Consider the following 22,251-nt stretch of genomic DNA (forward strand, 5'->3'; position numbering starts at 1 on the left):
GCCACATATAGGCGCGTCGATTTAGCGTTGCTGCTAGTGCAGATGTGGTTACGCTCGACCGGCTGCCCGAGACTACCATCAAATCCTCCTCTTTTAAACGTGCCGCCACAGGCTCAGACCTCTGCGCCACGCTCAGGGTCGTCCTCGGCTCCGGGCGTTAGTGAGCTTGTCAGGTCTCCGTAGGTCAAAGCCACAGTCAACCCTCGTCCGTCTCGGTATACGGCGATTACGATACGGCCCATTTGAACGCTCAGCCTTATCGGGAGACTGAGGAAAAAACCGCCCAGAGTGACGGAAGCTCGGTGGAGGAAGCCAGTGCATAGTGACCGGATTGAGCTTGACGGATGCGTTATCATATCGCCGGTGGATCTACCGTCCATCGCCTGCTGTAACCGTAGCGAGGAAGTAACTGAGCGTTCCCGTCCGAGCCGACGTGGCGCTGAAATGTACCCGGCGAAAAACTTCCTCAGCAAGCGATACCGATGAAGTCGATGAATTTCCAGATCCCCGCTCGCTGATCATCCGCAGAACAGACCGATGTCCTAATGCCAAGATCCCAATGCGGTGCTGCCTCCGGACGTATCACACTCTCTCCCTCTCGCGTTATCCAAGCTGTCTCTCCCGGCATTTACTTATTACAACACATAACCAACACAAATATGGTTTTATTGTCTAACCCCATGTAACTCAACGTTTGCTGCCTTGAAATGACTTGAAATCATGTGATCAACTCAGAATGACAACATCTAACCAAAACAGTGAAGTTCTACCCCAATTTTAATCTCGTTTATAACCATTACCCAGCATGCCACCCCACAACCGACTACACAACTCCACCCACATTGCCCAGAACATTGAACTATTTTTTTAAACCAAGCCAAATCTAATTCCTGGCCAGAACGCTACACTATGGTATTCCTCAAAGTTTCTTATGTTTTCTTTAATGACTGTTGGCTGTATAAAATCCTTTTGTGCTGTTAAGAACTGAACTCACCTTAGTTTCTCTCATTCTCGGCACGCTGTCTGTCTTCCTGTCAGAACACCTGAACCCTGACGTACAAAACACTGATTGGATGTTGTTCCTGCCAGCTGACTCAAACCTGAATGAATGATTTTCATTCAGTAGAACCCAGGAAAAACAAAGTCTGATGTTTGATGCTGTGTCACATTGCTGCGTTAAGATAAGGGGAAAAAGAAATACCCCCAACCTTGTTTAATAATAACTACAGATTAGTAGTGACGCCTCTCCACGCCATCATGTCAAGTTAAATTTATGATTTTAACATAAATTTGGCTGCTGTTTCATCCTAGTTGGCCTATGGGAAATCAATACCATAGATCAACTAAGTAGTTATAAGCTAAAGGGGCCATATAGCCAGTCTGAAGGCCATTTATACTGCAGTATGTCCATTATCAGTAGCTGTTCAACCCTGACACACATGCCTCACCTCTCTTCAGCAGCTTACAGTGGTCAGCAGTGAGTCTGTAAGGCTACATTAATATTTTCATCCTCTCCTTAAAGCTGTGAGACACTTGGCTCCTCCTCTTCCAATGTGAGCAGAAAAACGTCTGTAGCTCCTTTCGATGGAAGCACTGCCAAAACTGAGAGAGATGCCAAACTGTACTGAGCAGCAACTATTAGGACTGGACTGGAAACACAATTTGAAAACTCGGCCGACATCTATTTCACTTGTGTAATATTCACACTGTTAACTGTGTGACTACTTTTGGTCTGAATGTGGGCCATATTTTTTTGAAATAGCATACCAAACTGTCAATAAAGTGATTTTCAAAATGCCTCTTCACTTCCAGCAGCCTGGAGGAGATTCACCTGGAAATCTTCAGGGCACAAAGAGCTGAGCATCGACTCTTATTGTCACAACAGTGCAACTTGTGGATCAAAGTGAAAATTTCAACTGCTGAATACAAACACTAGATTTTGTATTTTGAATAAACCAAATGACATAATACAGAAATATGAATACTGACTGGATGCTTTCTTATCTTGTATTCAAACAGTTTCTGGAAAATGAAAATGGAAACTGTCTTGCTAAACAAAAACTACTTTGGTCCCATTTGATATTTCAAAGTTGTTCATATTGCATTTAATTTTATACTTGTAATTTTTTGATTGGGTTACATATTAGTCTCTGTTATAGGTTAGAACTGCAAGTATATTGCATTTTCTCCCTTGCAAGTGTATGTACACAGCACTGTACAAAACTCATCAGAAACAAGTTTTTAAAAGCAGATTTTCAGAAATGTCTCCCGGGGAGAATCCTGCCCCCAGACCTACCGGCATTTCTAGGGAAATGCTCTTTGAAAATGGCAACAAGCAACTAGCAATAAAGCTTCCAGGCTGAGTTTGAATCCGAGATGCTGCTTTTACAGTGCAGGAACCTCAAGTCCACTGAACCACAGGACAGTCCAGGATCAGGAGATGTCTAGTGTTGCAAGAATAAAGTTGGTTCTGAAGGAGATTGATCAATCAAATCAAAAATAAAGCAGATGATTTCTTGTATACAATCTTTAATGAGACTTTGGATGACACTGAGTAAAGTTGTGGTGATTCATTTCATGTTCTTATCAAGTTCAGTATAATGCCAAAGAGTTAATCAGTGTTACCTTTGCTAAGATGGGAAACCACACCACACGCTGTAACATTGTCTGAATGTTCTTTTCTATCATATTTGGCTCCCAAATTAGTTTTGTTCTCCATCAGCCACTGTGGCCAGTGGGTGAAAAAAGTTAGTTTCCACTCTTGGATGGTATATATTTATGTGACTTGAAAGGGAGAGATTAAAACTGCACCAGATTTTATTTTATAAACCTGCAGCCATCTTATCAGTCTGAATCATGAAGTGGGACTACAACAAACAAGAGCATCCCCTTCCCACTAATTGAGATTTAATTTGTCCAGGGAAACCTTCTCCACACTCCACACCATCACTTTACTGATGTCACCTTATAAAAAGGTAAATATACAGGATTTCTGGGAACTGAAGTCATCAAAATTCAAACAGCTATCTCTTGCTGTCATTTTGGGGCTGTTAACATGTGAAAATTACCTAATGCAGCTTTAGATACATCCTGTCTTATAAAGGATGATCATATCTTTGGGCGTTTTCAAACTCTTCCCATCTTCAGCTGGAAGTCTCCTCGCTGTGCCATCAGAGCGTCATGGCGGTCCTGGCAGCTCTGGAAGAAGTCCTTTCCTCTCTGCAGGTCCTGGGCCGCCAGGAAGCGCTCCACCAGAGCCCGCTGGATGGCCCGCGACTCGCAGGCTCGGTGGCGAACCCCGTGGCTCATGTTCCTCAGCGGCTCCACCACCAGCAGCCCGCTGGGGCCGGGGCCGGGGCCAGAGGGCGGAGTCTCTCTCACCTGGTGACGCAGGGTGGGAGGGGTCACAGGCTGCTCTTTAGGTTTTAAATACTGTACAAAATGTTTCATATACTGTATAGTCCCTACAGGATTCCACGGTCAGAAATACAAAAGGTAGGGGGTAGGACATGTAACAAAGACCCCAGGCTGGATTTGAACAGTTACATGGTACACACCTCGGTCGTGTAAGCCACCAGTGCAAGTGTGTCTTTAAAAGGGCCTGAACTACCATCTGTACCCCTGTTCAACTACATCTCTGGGAAAACATCAAAAACCTGACATCTTGTGGTCATTTTTGGGAACTTCATGTTTTGTGGGAGTGATTTTGGCAGCCGTTTTGAACTCTCAAGACGGGAAGAGAAGCCCAGCCCAGCTCTGTCCTGCTGTTGTGAACCAAAATGCATCATACAGGCATTTATCATTTCACAGATACCCAACTGAAAAACATATTAGAAGCGAATGGATCCAAGAATCTGGAGGGATAAAGGTTCACATTTTCTGGCCCATTATCGATAGGTACAAGAGTCTAGCCTAGGTACCTTACTAACTTGCTAACTAACCAACATCCCTGCTAAATTCAAGCAGTTGTTGTGCTTGTTGTTCCAGAGATTGCTATTTGATAACTGTTCGGTCTATCTGAAGTCCTCATTTATATGTTGAAGTAACGCTTGTGAATTAAGAAGAGCCCATTTTCTGATATAAGTTCAACGATTGCAGAAATGCAGAATCCTGGAGGGACTAACTGCAGAAGTGCACCATGTTGTACCCATACTGGCACAGTACGGTATGTTTTTCCAGTAGCTTTTGTTCATTTTGGTTTGGTACCGGCATGATAGAATGTGCTTCCCTGTTATTAGACTATTAGAATATTATTTATTCTCCCCTATCTTAAAGAAAGCAGAAATGCTGCTGTAAAATAAGAGCGCAGTAGGCCTACCGTCCTGTGCAGGTACTCTGTGTAGGTCTTCACCAGAGGGTCGACACCTTGCAGGTAGTCCAGACTGAAGACTTCTCCTGCCGACGGGTCGGTCAGACGCTTCCAGTGGAGGAAGATGTGAACGTGGAGAGCAGCTCCGTTCATCCACTGCTTCACCTGCACACAAAACACAATAAGAAGGGCTTTTCACACTGTGCATTCTTAACCTTCACGCACTTTATTAACCATGGGTTTAGTTGATTTTCTGGGGATAACCCCCGAAAAAATTGGGGGTAACCCTGCTCCAGAGCAGGGTTAGAATCGCGGTTAGATCTCTTTGGAAATGGCAGTGGGGCCAATTCCAAAGGACCAGTTAACCCTAGGTTAAGTCAAAAAATATGCAGTGTGAAAAGCCCTACTGATGATTTATTAGATGGTAACAGGGTGGGAACAACAGCCAAATACTGGTAGCAGGAGTAGCAGTAGTAGTAATATTAGCAGTAGTAGTAGTAGCAGTGGCAGTAGTAACAGTAGTAGTACTAGCAGTAATATGCATCATTAGTATTATTATAATTTCTGATAGTGTAGTTGCTGTGTATTATTGATGAAGCCGACCCCAGCAGAGCTGAGCGCTCCTCTCTGCAGAAACACCATCCTCTCATACAAATCCATCAGCTCCAACCGCAGCTTCCCCTCGTAGCTCTGCAGCAGCGCCGCCATCTTGTCCCGGTCGTTGGCCGCACCGGGAACCTGCCGTGTGACGTGATGGTTACGCTCGGTTTGACTGAATATTACTAATAATAATAATACGGTTATCATTATTACTGCAACATACTATGCCATACTACAGTCTACAGTCCAGCCACCTGTTTGAGGAACTCGCTGGCGATGGAGCCGACCTCTGACCCCCAGTCAGCCCCGAACATCCTGGGTATTGGGTCTGGAGGTGGGGGGGGGCCCTCGGGGCTCCTCTGGCCCAGCCCGGTGGTCTGGTGGTGGGCTAGCACCTCGAACAGCACAGAGAGGGCCAGGGCAACCACACCTACCCCTCCATAACTCACCTGCAGCATTAACACACACACAATTATATTATTATCTATTATTATAAAATTATACTTAATAATTTGCAGATATGACATATTTGAGTTTCATTATCTACAGGCGGTGATGTTCAGTACATTTCAGGAGTTATTTAGTGATGAAGTGTAATTTACTTTTTTGGTGAACTCACTTTCCCTCAACCTGCCTCGTCTTCTTCTACATCAGTTAATGATTTCCCAGAATGCCTTTCAACAACCTCAGAGAAGGGGCCTGGACTTGTTGCAGTCAGTTCTCCAACCTGCACTTCTGTTTTTTTTTTTTTTTACTGCTGTAATGACTCAGTTTGTCCTCAGGGCTCAATGAAGCTCGTCCCATCTTGTCTTAAACCACCACATATTACACCATTATATGGTCTAGGACTTGGACCTTCTAGAAACCATGAAGCTCCATGATTTTACAATGACAACCACAACTCCATATGTTGTTGAGGTGTATGAAGTTTTAGAAGACCTTCCATTTTCACTTTTCACCACCAAACAGTGCCTCTACCTGCTGATTAGTTGAACGGTGAGTAAAGAGCTCCCTCTGCTGGTGAAACAGGTCAATGGCAACAACAACAGCAGCACTGGTGTTAGTACATACAGCACACCTGTACAGGTAGTACTAAACATAACTCTATTGTATCTGAATCTATAATAAACGATAGGAACTCGCTCTGTGTGGGATAAAGGTCACAGAGTTAGATGGAGATTTACGCAGAAACCAAAACCATCACATCAGGGAGGTGAAGGTTTTCTGATCTGACCAAAACTACACAGACAGGAAATACCACCGGCAAGTCCAGTATGGTTTGTTAGTTTGTTTTCATTTCACTTCAGTGTTTATTTGAATAGGGACAGATACACAGACATAGAACATTTTAACGAAAATAGGAGCTAGCAGTGCCTGTCTTGCCTTTATTAAAGCTGATATGCTGGTGTGTTCGTTTTGTTCCTTTTATTTTACAGCACTTTGTCACTCTGTTCAGAAAAGTGCTATCTATCTATCTATCTATCTATCTATCTATCTATCTATCTATCTACCTATCTATCTATCTATCTATCTATCTATCTATCTATCTATCTATCTATCTAGTGAAAGAACAAAATAGCCTAAAGAGAGAATCCTCACTCCATTCACAAGTAAAAAAAACAAAAAAACAGCCTTGTCTAGAAAATTTTAGCTCTTCCCTGTTTGTTAATGCAGTTTTTTAGTCTGGTTTCCACTGCAGTTGGGCTGATAACCATCAAATGCCACAAACAAGTTGGAAAAGATGGGTCACTTTTCCTGCACTGGAAAAGTGACCCATCTGTAAAATTCCTTGATATTCCCAGATTTCCCTCAGAGAATTTATTTAAGTTCCCTGACTTTCCCTGTCCGGGCTGCTCCAGGAAGGAATTCCAACACCGTCTCAAGGCCTCGGCCCCGCGACACACGACGGACACAGCCTGTACCGGACCCTAAACCCCCCGGTGCGATGATGCGTTCTCTGACCGTGGCGTTTCCTCCGAAGGCGGTGTGGAGGTCGTGGCTGAAGGCGGCCCTCTGCTGCCGGGTCAGCCGGCTCTGCAGGGCGGAGAACTGCCGCTCCAGAGCCCAGGACGAGTTCAGGGACAGCAGGGAGGCCAGCGAGGCGTCCAGGGAGGCGTCAGGGACCAGGCCTGCGTGGCTGGAGGGTCACAGATAACATCACCCTGCTCTACAAACCAGTAATCCCTTAAAATAACCTTACATTTACATTAACTCACCCCTTAATTCATGCAAAATCCCCTTAAATTGAGTTAAGGGAGTTATTAACAGAGGAGACCCCATCAAAACCTCCTTAAACCCCCTTTAATGGTTGACTGCTTACTTTATAATTGAATGTAAAATACAGGGAGACAGGAACTTTCCCTTAATAACTCATTAATAACTGCACAAAAGACATGAAAAATCCCTGCTACCTAAAATTCATAAGTCAATATTTCAAAAGACGATTCTGTCCTTAAAAGCAGAACTATTTTGTAAGCAAAGGTCTTAATAAAGATCCAGTGCGATGACTTCAACTGAAAAGTTTGATGTTGATTTCTAACACAAAGCGCATTATTTTTTTAACCTTCCACTGCAGGACAATATTTCTATCTCTGGGGAACAAATATCCAGTGTTGGAGCGTCGGCACCCAGTAGCAATGGAGGCTCAGAGATTTTGGCTAGTTTGGCAAGTAGCTGGCTGGCTATTGTCACCTGATTACCTATGCATACTGTCGATCAATCAGAAAACCTGGCTGTAGGTGACATCATTTACACCAGGAAGTAGACTGGAATTGTAAATCTGTTTGATCCAGAGGGAGAGTTTTTCAGATGTCCACAGTGCTGACAGAATAACTTGGGAAAACTTTACATTAACAGGCCCTTTTGTTAAATAACATCATGAAATTGAAAAATGCATTTCTCATTGCGCTGGACCTTTAAGATGACTCCCCCTATTTTAATTCTAACCCATACTGTGTCTTATTTACATGCCGGCGATCATTTTGTCCGAGAGCATGACTTTTGGAATTAATTTCTCGACATATTTGATGCGCTGACTCTTTCCTCCTTACCTGGCGACGTCGTACAGACAGTCGACGGTGTTTGGAGACGGGCTGCAGGCTCGGTTTCCCATGGCGGCGACCGGACTGACTGCAGACTGCAGGACAGAAACTGAAGCTATAGGATGAAAAACCACAGCAGAGTCGCTGTAACACCAGGCTGTGTGCTCAGGCTGCAGCTACTGGGTACAGAGTCTAGACAAACATGGAACACACACACACACACACACACACAATGAATATGCGTCCAGACAGGCAAACAAGTGCAACTAAACACACACACAGACACACATGTGCACATTCACTCATCAAACATGCAACAGCCCAACAGGAGCATTCAGGAAAGCAGAGATCTGAAATCTAATGAAATGAGTGCTGCTCACAAATAGTCTGTGAAGATAGTATTGCAACTATGAGCTAAAGTTGGTCTTTTTAAAGCCTAAGTATTAGCTAAAGTTAAACCAAGTATTGGGACAGTTACAGTAGCTATTTTGTCTTTTTCAGGAAACAGAATTGGGACATTTAGCTAAAGTTGGTATTTTTAAAACCTAAGTATTGTGACAGGGAACTAATGTAAAAAAAATTAAAAGTACAAATACATATACAGTATATCACACACACACACACACACGGTGGACAGTAACTGCACCTTCCCCTCTGGTTTCTCGTTGGACATATTTTCCGTTTATTTATTAACGTTGACAGACAGATAATGGTTTAGACAAACATGGTGACGTTATCAACTGAAGAGCAGAACCAGGCAGAGGAGAAAACTGTTTCAGAAAACACTCAAAACACTCGAAGGTGTGCTCGATACTGTCGGTTTGTCCTGCTCGCATTGTTTGGCACCGCTCCATCACCGCCGCTCCAAGGTCATTACACCCAGGCAGGCAAATCAAGCGCACCTCAACCCCCCCCCCCCCCCCCCCTGTCCACTTCACATGACCCAAAGTACATGTTGTCGTTTTCTCATCATCATCTCATCGTTGTTTTTGTAAATGTCAAGCCAGGGGTTAATACTATAAAAAAGAGCCTGCTTTTCTCCTAAAGGCCATGAAACATGGGCAACATACTGAAGCAATGCAGATGAAAAAAACAAAAAAACAAGTTATGAACAATCCTATTTTGCCACAATACATTTGTTTCTTAAAACCCTCTGTGTAGTCTACATTTATTTTTCCCAGTTTCCACTTTTTTCCACTTTCTAAAACGTGGCCTGTGTAGCATCATCACACAGGACGAATACGAGCCTCTACCTGAACACTAGACGCACGATTCACTGAGACGCACCAGAGCGCCTCGACTGAACTCAACTGAATGTTTATCCAACAAATTCTACGGCATGTGGGCCTACAAACCGCCCTGCTCAGGAATGGAGTAACACGTCACTGTCGTGTGAGGACTGAGAACACTCAGGCATCGGTTCTATTGGTTCTACTGGTTCTATTGGATCTAGTCATGTAACTCTTGAAGATCGGTTACCGGTGGTTACGGGACGGGACACGCCACCACCGTGGGGCGGCGGCTGCCCAGTGGCTCAAGAAGCGGGCTTCTGACGAGAAGGTTGCTGGTTCAAATCCCTGGACCACTCGGTAAGACATGAGTGTGCAAAGTGCATGAGCATCACTCTGTTCTCCCTCAGCAACTACTATGGAGGCGCCCCTTAAGCAAGGCACTAAACCCCCCCAGCTGTGTAATGTGAAACAGGGGGGAGTCACTGGGAAAAAGCAAGCGAGTTCAGTCAACTATTCCTGGATAAACAAAGGTTTAAAACATGAAGAGTAACAACAAAACAAGGAAAATATAGCAGGAAAAAAGAAGAAAAACTCAAAAACAAGAAATTGTTTTAGATTTTTTCTTCTTTTTTTGATTTTCCATGTTTCCCACCTTGTCACTACGAAACCAAACCCCTTAATTTTTCCCCTGAAATGTCCTAAATTTCTCATTAAATAAAAGTAATTATCCATTAAAAATAACAGCTTTAATAAAGTAAGGTTAGTATCATGGGTTTATAAGGGATTTACTCGGGTTGATTCACAGAGACTCTAGAAGTTAAGGGATTGTTCCTGCCTTTTGTGCAGGTTTACAGGTTATTAATGAGTTATTAAGGGAAAGTTCCTGTCTGCCTGAATTTTACATTAAATTAGAAAGTAAACAGTCAAACATTAAGGGGAGTTTAAGGAGGTTTTGATGGGGTCTCTTCCATTAATAACTCCCTGAACTCATTTTAAGGGGATTTTTCATGAATTAAGGGGTGAATTAATGTAAATGTAACGTAATTTTAAGGGATTACGGGTTCGTAGAGTTGAGTCAATAGAGACAATCGCTAAAAGCTAAAACACTCCCAATCTGTCACTCTTCCAACATGGCGGCGTGTCTCCCGTAACCACCGGTAAACTCTCTCCAAACATTCGGTAACGGGCGTCCGATCGCCTCGGTGTTCCCGCTTTGTTGATGCAGACATGAGCGACGGACAGACATGATGGGTGATAACTCTGTAGACAGTCAGTCAGTTATAGCTAGCAGAAATCTGAAGGCTTCATAAAGGCAAAAGCAGCATGGTGACTAAGGGGAGAAACAAGGCAAAAACGCTCACTTTCACTTTCTCTCTCTCTCTCTCTCTCTAAAGCCGCATTTAACAGGTAAAGCAGGGAATTTTTAACCCAAAGTGACCCGATATTCGATTTGATTTGATGTTAAACCAGCAATGTAAAAGATCTAGATCTGTCTCACGTAGGGTTTAAAACTCTTAAAATAAAAATACTTAAGAAACAGAAATGCTTACGGCTGATTTTCTTTCCTTTATAAATGCTGTCTAAGCTGCAGACCCTTGTTCCCATCCAAACCTACAGCATAACCACACCGCATAAAACACTAGACTACTGTTTTGTTCGGCCAGATCGCACCTTACATGAAAACATCAACCTTACACTGTCCGTTTGGAGACTTTCCCCCTTGGTCCGAGTCAAACAGAGGACTTAAATTACATATTGGTATATAATAATGCTGTAAAAGTCAATACAATACAATTCAAACAGCCGTTGCTGGGGTTCAATTCCTAGTACAGACCTATACCGTATATTTCATCCCACAGCCAGAGAAGAGCAGCACAGGTTCACAAACAGAAAACTGACCTGGATCAGATGGTTTTAAAAAAAAATAATAATCCGATTTTCCTGTTCGTGACTAAAAATCTCCCCAACAGCTTGATTCCCATCAGCAACAGAGAATATTTTTTGACCCACATCTAAAAAGAATACAAAATAATACAATGTGACACTTTGTTCCTCCCTATGGGGCGTTTCTCTTGCCCCCCCCCCCCCCCCCCTCCACGGGGATGTCACGAGGTCAGAGGTCGGAGGTGAGGGTCTGCGCGGCCGGTAGGGATTCAGCGTCTTGCTCAAGGACACTTCAGCGGGGCGGACTCCTCGCCGTCACAGTGGGTTTGAACACGGTTTGTCCGGTCGAAGGATGATCGCTCTCCTCCCGCAGCTCAAACCGCCAAAAACATGAAGAAAGTTCCCTAGATGTAGTTCATGGTTAGTTAAAAAGTTCCCACAGCAGCAGGAGAACTCGTTTTATTTGAGTTTTTTTTGCGAGGAATTCATGGAGCAAACTTTGGGGGTTTTGGCCTCTGGTCTGGACGGTGCTGATTTGGCTGCTTTCTCCGTAACTTTTCCACCGATGAGTCAGGACTATTCTGCACCAGTTTGAAAACTACTTAGCAACTGAAATTCGCATCCCTGGTAGAGTATGTCCAAGATTTGGAAAAAGAAAAACCCAGTTTTTTTTCTTTTTTTTTTTTTTTTTTACAAGTTATGCCATTTCTGTGGCTGCTTCAAGTGTCTGCAGAGTTCTCGTAACTTTCAACTTTTCTTTCAAAACCTGTTTCCGACCGATTTTGGGCAACGTTATCTGACAAAGGAAGAAACCTTCACTCTGTCGAAAAAAAGAAACCAATGATAGCGCAAAGAAACTTCTTGTTGCAGCAATCTTTTCCCACCTCATAATTTCATTGTTGCCAAGTGGTCACCAGTAGAAGAAGTGGTTGTACTGGTCAGCTCCCAGTGTGAATGTGTTAAGCTGCATGAATGTGAAGCAAAGAAAAAAGAGGATCCGGCTCAGTCGACCTTCCCTGGATAAATATGTTTCTGCTTGTTGCAGGATGTGCAGGTTCCTTCCCTCTGCTGATAGGTTGTATGTTGGTTGGACCTTACGCACCTGAAGTGATCCTTATGTTCCTGAAAATTATCTGAAGTTTGATGACCACAGACATACTTTAGTATCCTTAACCTTATTTTGGCCATGTCAGTTATGCATCACCGACTTAAGTACATTTTCTAACGTAATAATACTTCCACGGACCCTCTACTGTTCTCCGAACCCAGGAGATGCACAGAGTGTGTTTACATGCACACGGTATTCTGGGTAATACTGTAGCTCATATCCAGGTTAAGGTCTTACCCAGGGGCAGATTGTAGTTTTAGTGTTTTGTATTGTAGTTATACAAACATTTCTCAGAGGCAGAGATAATCTTCATTGGTTGAGTTAAACCTCAGTGGGCGGAGCCAAAGAGTGCAAGTTAGCTAACTGGCAAACTTGAATGGCAAAGAAGGAACTCTGGTCAAAATATAAATAAAAAAATAAAATGGCAATGACTTCTTTTTCCATTCATTCATGATTCATGATGTTGATGGTCAGCAGCTAGCTAACTAGCTTACCTAGATAGCCATAGGCTAGTATGGCTAGTTTGAACTTGGTCAGCTAGGCTAACTAGCTAACTTAGATTGTATTTTTTCAGTTAGCAGCAGAGCGCTAGGCTTCATAACAATCCTTCCTTCCTCCTCTCTTACCTCGTGTCTTTTTCACTGGGCTTCAGTCTAATGTTGCTTAGCTGTAGTTGTTTGGCTCCGCCCACTGAGGTTTAACTCAACCAATCAGATTATCTCTGCCTCCAGAGCGGCTCCGTCTCCGAGAAATGTTTGTCGAACTAAAACTCCAATCTGCGCCTCAGGATAAGCTGTTATACACATCACAGTTGTCTCTGGATACAAGAACGACTGAATACTCTCAGTGTTACCGTGGAACCTGAGCTACTGCTAACCAAAAACCAACCGGGTACACAAGTACAGCGTATACAAGTCTCAGTCTCCAGGATAATACTGGCATATTCAGGCTTCACATAACCCCGGATATTAGGTTATTGTAAACAGAATACTTTGTTTCCTCGCACCAACTCAAAAATGTAATGCATGAGTATCCTGAACGATGTCAGGAAGCTGGTGTGCATGTAAACACACTGACAGTAAACACCAACAGATATACACCATATAGTCAAAGCCGTATAAGCACATATTGGATTATTCACACCCTGTTTGCCATTGAGCTAGATAGAAGAGATGAAACAGACTGAATCTGGACTACCTCCCCCCCCCCAACAATAAAACACTATCTATCATTCATTTCACCGCCCGACCCGCAGTAACCCCCCCCCCCCCCCACCCCCACCCCCGCTGCATTGCTGAAGCCATTTTAAACACTTTTAAATACACGTAAAGAATATGTACAAACAAAACAGAGCGACAAAACATTCAGTTTCCGTTCGGTACGTCACCGCTGTACAAACCCGAAAAACGCACTTCTGCCTGAGTCTTTCCGTCACACAAGGAGAGTTTAGAAAGAGAGAAAGAAAAGGTCGGGGTGTTCATTTCGTTTCAGTTTTGTGTCGTGTCACTACCAGAAAGTGGTCGGCCATTTTGTTCCATAAGTTTTGTTGTTGTTGTTGTTGTTGTTGTTGTTGCTGCGTCACTACCAAGGATGGTCAGCCATTTTGTTCCATAAGTTTTGTTGTTGTTGTTGTTGTTGTTGTTGTTGCTGCGTCACTACCAAGGATGGTCAGCCATTTTGTTTCATCATTTCTGTTGAGTCTCCTTTTCCCCTTACAGTTTTTGACGAGAATGATCAGAATCAAGCCTATCTGAGATGATTCTTTTACAGATAGAAAAACATTTTCATTCTCCTGAAAAGAATTCAGTCCGGTCCAGTTCCAGTTCCAAAAAAACAGACAAAAAAACACAAAAACAAAAACAGTTTAAGACTTTTTCACCAGTCACCTCTGTAAACAAGTCCAAAAGCATGATGAGGACAATATTCCTCAAGTCACATTTGTTCTTTCGTTTGTTCTCTCTTTCTTTTCTGTATTCATGCCCTCTGTTGCTCTGTAAAGCACTTTGTGACGAGCCTGTCTGTTAAAAGCGCTTTTTTTGTAAAATAAATCTGTCTCGATAATATTCCCGGTAAGATATTGTTACTGAGGAGAGGAGAAGAGAAAATACATTATCCATAAATACAGCACGAGTTGTTGAATGTGAAACCAGCTCGGTCGCCATGCTGGTCGCCAAGCCAGTTGCCAGGAAGACACACAAGAAGGATTCTGGGTATTGAAGAAGGTGCATTCTGGGATTGGTTGATGACTGACGGAGCTCTAAGCCAGTGGCAGGTGTGAGATGAGAGTTTGTGTTTTGTGTTTCTTCCTCTTCGTCTGTTTTCGACCCTCTTCCTCCTCTTCCTCTCTCTCTCTCTACGTTTCTCATCCTTTTTATTAATTCATCCTTCCTGTTGTTTCTACCCGTCCGTGGGGTAAATGATTGATTGGAATAAAAGATGGCCCCAGTCTGTATGAAGGCAAAGCTCCTCCCCATCCAGTCCAGGACGGGTAGCGGGAGGTGGTGGAGGTCTAGGAGGGTTCGGCGGTCTTCAGGGCGTCCACTTTGGTCTCCAGGTCTGTAATCTGGGGAAACAGTAACACAGAGGAAGGTAACAATTATATGAAATAAACTTAAAGGGGACTGCCGCACATTTCCAATTGTAAAATATGTCTTTCTCTGATCCAGAACTCGCAGGCCAGCTGGGTCAGGTCACATGACCAGTTTACGTAGCTCGGATGCTAATTTGCCACGCCCCCTTTTCAGTACAATGCAATAATAATAATACTACTAATAATAAACTTTATTTGTATAGCTCCTTTCATACATAAAATGCAACTCCAAGTGCTTTCCAATTTAGAACTAAAAAAAAGAAAATGCATAAACAATTTAGTAAAAACAATAAAAACAATGAAACAATTTACATTGAAAGGATAAAACAGTGCAAATAAGTAGTAATAAAAATAATATCAATAGTAATAATAATAAGTAGTAATAATAAATAAATGATCTGAAAGCCAACCTGAACAGGTTTTCAGTAGGCTTTTAAAAAGCTTGAGAGCGCTCACAAGTCTAAGTCCTGGGCAGAGTGCTCCAGAGTTTTGGGGCATAGCCGGGAAAAGCAGCTTCCCCGCTTGTTTTTGTGGACTACCGTATTTCCTCTAATAGTGGCCGGTAGTCAATTAAAAGCCGGGTCTCCGATAATGGCCGGGGCCGTGGTCGACACGAACAAATAATTCCCGGGGGGAAAAAACAAAGGAAAAAACAACGGTGGATACCGGTAAACTCCTGCTGCCTGTTATATAATGTAACTGTAGTTTGTAGTAACGTACAAGTGCCACAAGATGGCAGTAGCTGCATTTGACGTACCATATGGGACCCGTGCAACAGTAAAGTCTAGAAGAGCCGCACTATTAAATTATTTTATCCCCATTCAAATTAGCAGAGGGCTAACAGGAAGTTAGCCCGCTCGGCCGGCGGAAGTCTCTGGAGCATGTTGTCGTCGATTACCGTAATTATCGGTAATGTATTGCAGTAACAAAAAAACGTCTACCTAACGAACCCCAACAGAAGCAGATCAGAAAACAAGGAGGCTTCGTACTAAAATATGAGCAAATATACTTATCAAACAGAGGGAATTAGAAATAAAGGCCTGTCTCTAATATAAGCCTGCTTCCAATAAAGGCCTGGTACCCTCTGCAGTCGAGGTAAATAAAGGCCCGGGCCAATATTAGAGGAAATACGGTATGCATAGTACAGACCAGCATCAGAGGATCTAAGAGGTCTGGGTGGCTGACAGAAAGTTAGGGAATCAGAAATATAAGAATCTGCTGTGCCACTAACAAGCTGAGAGCTGACAAACAAACAGTAAAACAGTAAAATAACTAGGAATGAATGTTTGAACCTGGAGTGAAGTGGAGCCCAGACTATTGGAAACCAGTGACATCTTGTGGCCATTTTGGGAACCGAACACCACAGTTCAGTCGGTTGTTGGTGCTTGGGCCGAGCGCTCAATAAGAGCCGTGTGGGTTTGTTTGTTAATTTGTTCGTTTGTGCGATGTTCTTTAGTTTGTTATTTTGTTGTCGTGTGATACATTTCAAGATGCATCGCTTATTATTATTACGGTAAAGAAGTGGCCCAAAGGGATGCTAGATGAGCCTAATATACATACTGCCCCAACACATAAAGCGCTAACACACTTGTTCAGTTATTCAGTCAACCAGTCAGTCACACACACACACACACACACACACACACACACACAATCCCTCTTTCCCTCCCCTCCCTCCTGCCATCTCTACCTTTTCCTGCAGGTTGTCCGTCTCTTCTTTGTGTGTCGCCTCGCTCTCTTCCTGGGCTCGACGCTGAGCCGTCTCCTTCTTCAGGTACTCGATCTCTCTGCAACACACACACACACACACACACACACACACACATTAATAGCTTGGTTTAGTTTACTCCGTTCAATCCCTTCTCTTTCTCTCCTTCCTTTAAACCTCTCATCCTTTCCTTCTTTCCATCCTTCTGTTCCTCCCTCCCTCCCTCCTTCCCTCCTCCCCCTCCCTCCCTCCCTCCCTCCCCCCCTCCCTCCTTCCCTCCCCCCCCCCCTCCTTCCCTCCTTACTTCTGTTGATATTCTTTAATCAGTCTCTTGGCTTTGCTATATTTCCTCTCCAGGGTTTGGTACTGAGCCTGAGTCTCCTTCAGGTGCTCATCCACCGCCTGGAAAACACACACACACACACACTGTCAGTTAACACACACACTCTGTCAGTTAACACACACACTCTGTCAGTTAACACACACACACGCTGTCAGTAAAAGGTATACACCATTTTTTGGGGGAAATCAATCAGTCAATTCAGCCGACAAGTGATGAAAACATAAACAGATTGTGGTGCTTCATGCTAACACTTTAGCATACACTATGTTGAGTGATAGGAGGCCAAAAGTTGTTGGACTCTAGATTATTAATTCATTTGAAAAATGTATATAATCAATTCAATACAGCTGATATAGCCACGTTTATTTTTGGAACTATTTCAAGTCAGCAACCACGTATTCATCTGCTGTGCAGTGATCTGTAGCTGTGCAGTCAGGTCAGCACCACCTTCACTTCATGTGGCGACAGCGCGTTATTTTTGTATCATATTTAGTGTAACTTTTACCAAATCTCCTCCCTGAAACTGCCTGACTTAACTGCATATATCACTTAAAATGACTGACTGTTTAGCTTTAGAGCTGCTACAAGTTCTCATTTTCTCACATTTGAGATAATGCTAATGGCTACTATCGCTCAAAACAGTGCATGCTAAACTGTTAGCATGGAGCTACCAGAGGAGTGACCAAGTCAACTTCGAGTCCCAAGTCAGTCTCAAGTCTTGAGGCACAAGTCTCAAGTCAAGTCTCAAGTCTAAATGTAGAACAGCAAGTCAAGTCAGAACAAATCAAGAGTCCAGTATCAATTTAATATCTTAAAGAAAACTAAATATCTAGGACTTTTCAATGCAATATGGTTTTAATAGGATAAAAACTTGGTAAGAGCATCATGAGTTTGATTTCTATAATCAGTTTCAACTTCAATAAATTCAATCATTCCATACAAATCCAGAAAACAGAATTTAAATTCAGTCGTCCGCTGGAACAAATCTCATCACTTTCAATCTAAGTCATTTACACAAACACAAGATCTCAAGTCAAGACTTTAGAAACCTTTTCAAGTCATCAAAGTACAAGTCAGAGTCAAGTCCCAAGTCACCAGAACCCAAGTCAAGTCAAGTCTCAAGTCTTCTCTTCATGCATCAAGTCAAGTCTCAAGCAGTTAAAACTGAGACTTGAGTCCAAGTCATGTGACTCAAGTCCCCACCTCTGGGAGCTACTATCACTCAACATCTATACATATATAGTTATTCTATGTATAATAACTTACCTAACACAGGGACTGGGATTATAAACACAGTATTATATTATTATTCTGTAATAAATCACCTGACACAGGGACTGAGCCTCCATCCAGTAGCCCTCCAGCTTCTCCATCCTCTCTTTGTTTTCGCGGATGTTTTGCTCCAACTGAGCGCGCTCCATCCGCCAGCGCAACTTATCCTGCTCTGCATGAGCCAGCTAGGAGAGGGATTGGTGGAATAAAGTCACCACAGCACGATGATATGCTAGCACACACTGTCTTGTATATTATAACCAGGGGTGCAGTAAAATGTACCACCTTTATGAGGTAAACTGTTTTTATTGTATTTGTCTTCGTAAACAGTCAAACCTGAATCAAAAAGGTGCAATGTTTTTCTGAAAATGTATTTTTGTTCATATTGGTGGTTGTATTTGTATTTCAATAATCCTCTAAAGGGCGATCTTTGCTGTGATTATGGTTACCATGGTAACATATCCGTGTCTTTTATGCAATGGTTCCCAACATACTGTATGTAGTGTCTGAAAAACTTTTCCCAATGTAGTGAACATAAGAATAAAAACAAAAGAAAAGAAGACAGATCGCCAACTAGCTCCCTGGTTACCGCAACAGTTACCATAGCGACTAATTAAGCAGAGCTATACATATGTTATCAATACGGTTCTTAACTTGGTCTTGGTCTTAATTAAGTTGGTCTTACCTTCCTCTTTAGCAGCTGAATCTCTGCCTGGGTTACTGCATGTTTAATCTGGAGCTGCAGACAGACAGAGAGACAGACAGGTAGAGAGAGAGAGAGAGAGAGAGAGAGAGACAGACAGGTAGAGAGAGAGAGAGAGAGAGAGAGAGAGAGAAGCCTAAAACACCATTGTCATCAGCTAAATTGTTTTAATGATTACTTGGCAGTGGAATGATTTGTTAATCGTTTTGACTAGTTTCTTATTCAATTTTTACTGTTAGTGCTGTCATCATATGATTTGTATTTGTATAATTTGCTTTGGCAATAAGTACATTTGAATATGAAGTTTGAATTTGAGAAAGAGACATAGAGAAGGAGAGAGAGAGACAGACAGATATATATAGAGAAATAGAGACAAAGAGAGAGGGAGAGACAGGCAGAGAGGGAGACAAATAGAGAGAGAGAGAGAGAGAGAGAGAGAGAGAGAGAGAGGGAGGGAGAGAGAGAGAGAGAGAGAAATCCCCAGACACTAGTATGGTCGACTTCTAACTTAAAAAGTTAGAAAACCAATTTACTAGATTCTAACTAACTACAATTTATGTTATTCCTGTTAAACTAACGACTAAAGTCTCACAATACCTGTCCACACACACACACACACACACACACACACACACGCTCGCACCTCCTTGAACTTGTGGGCCAGTTTCTCGGGGTCCAGCTCCACCGGAGACAACATGTCCTGGTTCTCCGCCAGGTCGAAAACCTCGATGGAGTTCGGAAACATCGGACTCATCTCCTCTTCCTCGTCCGTCGCGTACTCTCCGGTCTGTAGGCGGAGACAGACAGACAGACGGACAGGTGAGAGAGACAGACGGGTGGAAAGAGAGACAGACAGATACAGATGGAGGGAGAGGGAATCAATAACGGGGGAAAGAAGAGAGGAAGAAGAAGAGATAAGAGAAGATTCGTGATCTGTGAGAAAATGTGATTCATTCATGTAAACTATTGAGAGTGAGTGAGAGGGAGGACAAGAGATGGAGATAGATATAAACTAGAATGGTAAGACCGTCCTGATCACGTGACCTCACATCCTGTTTCGCTCCACGGATCAGTCTGGACTTCCCGCCGCCCACATCGATTTCAGTGGGCGGGAGTACTCGCCTTGACAGACAAACTCCTTCAGCCAATCAGCGAATCCAAAATTCAAATCCACTCAGAAGAACGGCGAAAACGTCTTTTCCGCCGAGAAACTCCGCTAGTGCGTACTCTTGTTCTTGTTTAATTGTTGTTATTGAGTCTATTTCTGCAATAACTGCACTTATGGCTGTGTTTACTCTACTAACGTTAACGTTACCGCTCGTTGCTTCGGGAGACGCCGTTACTGTTTTGCCAGCGGCGGCCTGTATTTCACGTCATCGACTACGACGCAGTCCCTGATTGGCCCGGTTACATTGCAATTTCAGGAAATCGATGTGGGCGGCTAGAAGTCCAGACTGATCCGTGGAGCGAAACAGAATGTGAGGTCACGTGATCAGGATGGTCTTACCAGGCTAGATATAAAGATGTAGATAAAGAAAAACACATATTGTGTAGGGAGGGGTATACTGTTTACAGACAGTATGGACATTAAAATCACCAACGACAGCTTCAGATCCTTTGACTTCTAAATCTGTAGAAGCAGCTAGAAGCAGAGAGCAGCTGAGTCAGCTTGTTGTGGTGTGGCTGTAGATCCATTCAGTAACGTTCTCAGTAAAAGTGAATAGTGTGATAAGGTGGATTTGGTTCCTGTGACACAGTAAACTGTCTTGTCTTTAGCCCTAGTCTCTACTCCAAAACACTCTGAGTTGTAGCTTGAGAAGAGTCAGCTCAGTTAACCTGAACAAACTGTTAGCTAGCTAACTAGCCGGCAAACACACTGATGTTAATGTGAACACGCTAACGCTAGCCGCTACTAGATACGTTAGCTAGTGTGCTAATCAGATGTGTTAACAACAAGACAGTGATGTTAGCTGACCAGATACTATGGTTAGCTAGCTAACAAGCTGACATTATCTAAACACTAAATCAATCAGATGGATCAGTGATGAAATGATCAGTTCAGTCAGAAACAGACAGAAATTAACCGTCTGTTCAATTCTGTTGAGACGACAGAAACACAGTCAGCTGTTCACAGAGCTGAGGACCTCCAAGATGGCCGCCAGAGGGGGGTGACATCACCTGAAGTCCTCTACAGTCTGTGCGGGGCCGGTCTTTGGTTTATATCTGGATTCAGGACTGAGGTTTTTTTCCGGCATCCAAAACAACACGTATCTGTCCTGAAGTTCTTCCGCTAAAAGGATTCAGGCGATCGATAGCAGGCTGCCGGCCATTTGTCTCCTTCTACATTACAAAGTGAATTAGCTTCACATTAACTGAGGGCTGCCATGTCTATCCAGGCTGACAGCCGCTTTATTGCTGACAAAAACACATTAACTAAGAAGCAGCAGTACTTCATATATCACTCTGTGAGGAAACGACCATCTACTGTCTCTTCTGCTCTGGTCTAACAAAGTGTTTCTGACCCTGGAGGCCTAGTAGCCTGTAATATACGAGCCAAGACAAATGGACAAACACATAAACACATGCATATGAAAGTGGTCAGTTTCATAATATTGAAACACATTTCCTGCATATATTGTATTTATATCTACATGGTGTGTACAGTGAAAAGACCCAAGATCTTCATGTGGTTTTTGTATCTGTCAACACACTTTACGAACCAGTAATCCTGTAAAATAACGTTACATTTACATGAATTCACCCCTTAATTCATGAAAAATCCCCTTAAAATGAGTTAAGGGAGTTATTAATGGAGGAGATCCCATCAAAACCTCCTTAAACTCCCCTTAATGTTTGACTCCTTACTTTTTAATTTAATGTAAAATACAGGGAGACAGGAACTTTCCTTTGATAACTCATTAATAACCTGTAAACCTGCACAAAAGACATGAAAAATCCCTTAATTTCTAGAATCTCTGTGAACCAACCCATGAATAAATCCCTTATAAACCCATGATACTAACCTTACTTTATTAAATCTGTTATTTTTAATGGATAATTAATGTTTATGTAATGGAGAAATTACGTAAGGACATTTCAGGGAAAAAAATTAAGGGGTTTGGTTTTGTGTACATTTTGTTAAAATGTATGAACAAATATATTTATCTGTGTATGGGGACGATATGATAAGATTTAGTACAGAATTATAAACTCTGATCACAACAGTTACTATTTGTCATAGCCGACTGTACAGGTTCACAATTTTCAATAATAATGCTAATAATGAAAAACAAAGTCATTTTTAACTTATTTAGTCATTTTAATTAAATAATTTCAACAATCAATAGTCCGTAAATAAAAGGCATTCTTCAAAATATTTAATAACACAGTGAGTATTAATAATGTATATATAAATGTATACCTACTTTTGAAAAACCCATTATTATTATTATTATTATTAC

The 22,251-nt window shown here is 42.6% G+C and overlaps 3 protein-coding genes across 3 annotated transcripts in view; 1 reads left to right on the forward strand and 2 right to left on the reverse strand.

The window, feature by feature from the left end:
• LOC144539498 (NACHT, LRR and PYD domains-containing protein 3-like) overlaps nucleotides 1–22,251 on the forward strand; it is a 306,969-nt gene that overhangs the window by 14,052 nt on the left and 270,666 nt on the right. The window lies entirely within an intron of this gene.
• Nucleotides 2,561–4,534, reverse strand: LOC144539497 (uncharacterized). Its single transcript, XM_078284787.1, has 2 exons — nucleotides 4,319–4,534; nucleotides 2,561–3,381 (listed from the first exon to the last, which is right to left on the reverse strand). Exons 1-2 carry the CDS (start codon nucleotides 4,460–4,462, stop codon nucleotides 3,127–3,129), a joined length of 399 nt encoding a protein of 132 aa, XP_078140913.1. The 5' UTR covers nucleotides 4,463–4,534; the 3' UTR covers nucleotides 2,561–3,126.
• LOC139914928 (neurabin-2-like) overlaps nucleotides 13,462–22,251 on the reverse strand; it is a 33,759-nt gene continuing 24,969 nt past the window's right edge. Inside the window, exons 9-14 of the mRNA XM_078284543.1 lie at nucleotides 19,434–19,577; nucleotides 18,773–18,826; nucleotides 18,141–18,272; nucleotides 16,777–16,874; nucleotides 16,455–16,551; nucleotides 13,462–14,737 (exon numbers count right to left, since the gene is read on the reverse strand). Coding sequence (XP_078140669.1) covers nucleotides 14,684–14,737; nucleotides 16,455–16,551; nucleotides 16,777–16,874; nucleotides 18,141–18,272; nucleotides 18,773–18,826; nucleotides 19,434–19,577 — 579 coding nt within the window. The 3' untranslated portion in view covers nucleotides 13,462–14,683. The remainder of the gene's footprint in view (nucleotides 14,738–16,454; nucleotides 16,552–16,776; nucleotides 16,875–18,140; nucleotides 18,273–18,772; nucleotides 18,827–19,433; nucleotides 19,578–22,251) is intronic.

The sequence above is a fragment of the Centroberyx gerrardi genome, chromosome 7 (assembly GCF_048128805.1).
Source record: "Centroberyx gerrardi isolate f3 chromosome 7, fCenGer3.hap1.cur.20231027, whole genome shotgun sequence".
NCBI classification, from domain to species: Eukaryota; Metazoa; Chordata; class Actinopteri; order Beryciformes; family Berycidae; genus Centroberyx; species Centroberyx gerrardi.

Coding starts and splice junctions, on each gene's coding strand:
- LOC144539497 (XM_078284787.1), bottom strand. CDS start 4,462: ATGAACGGAGCTGCTCTCCACGTTCACATCTTCCTCCACTGGAAGCGT. Junction 3,382..4,318: donor CAGAGTACCTGCACAGGACG/GTAGGCCTACTG, acceptor CTGCGTCACCAG/GTGAGAGAGACTCCGCCCTC.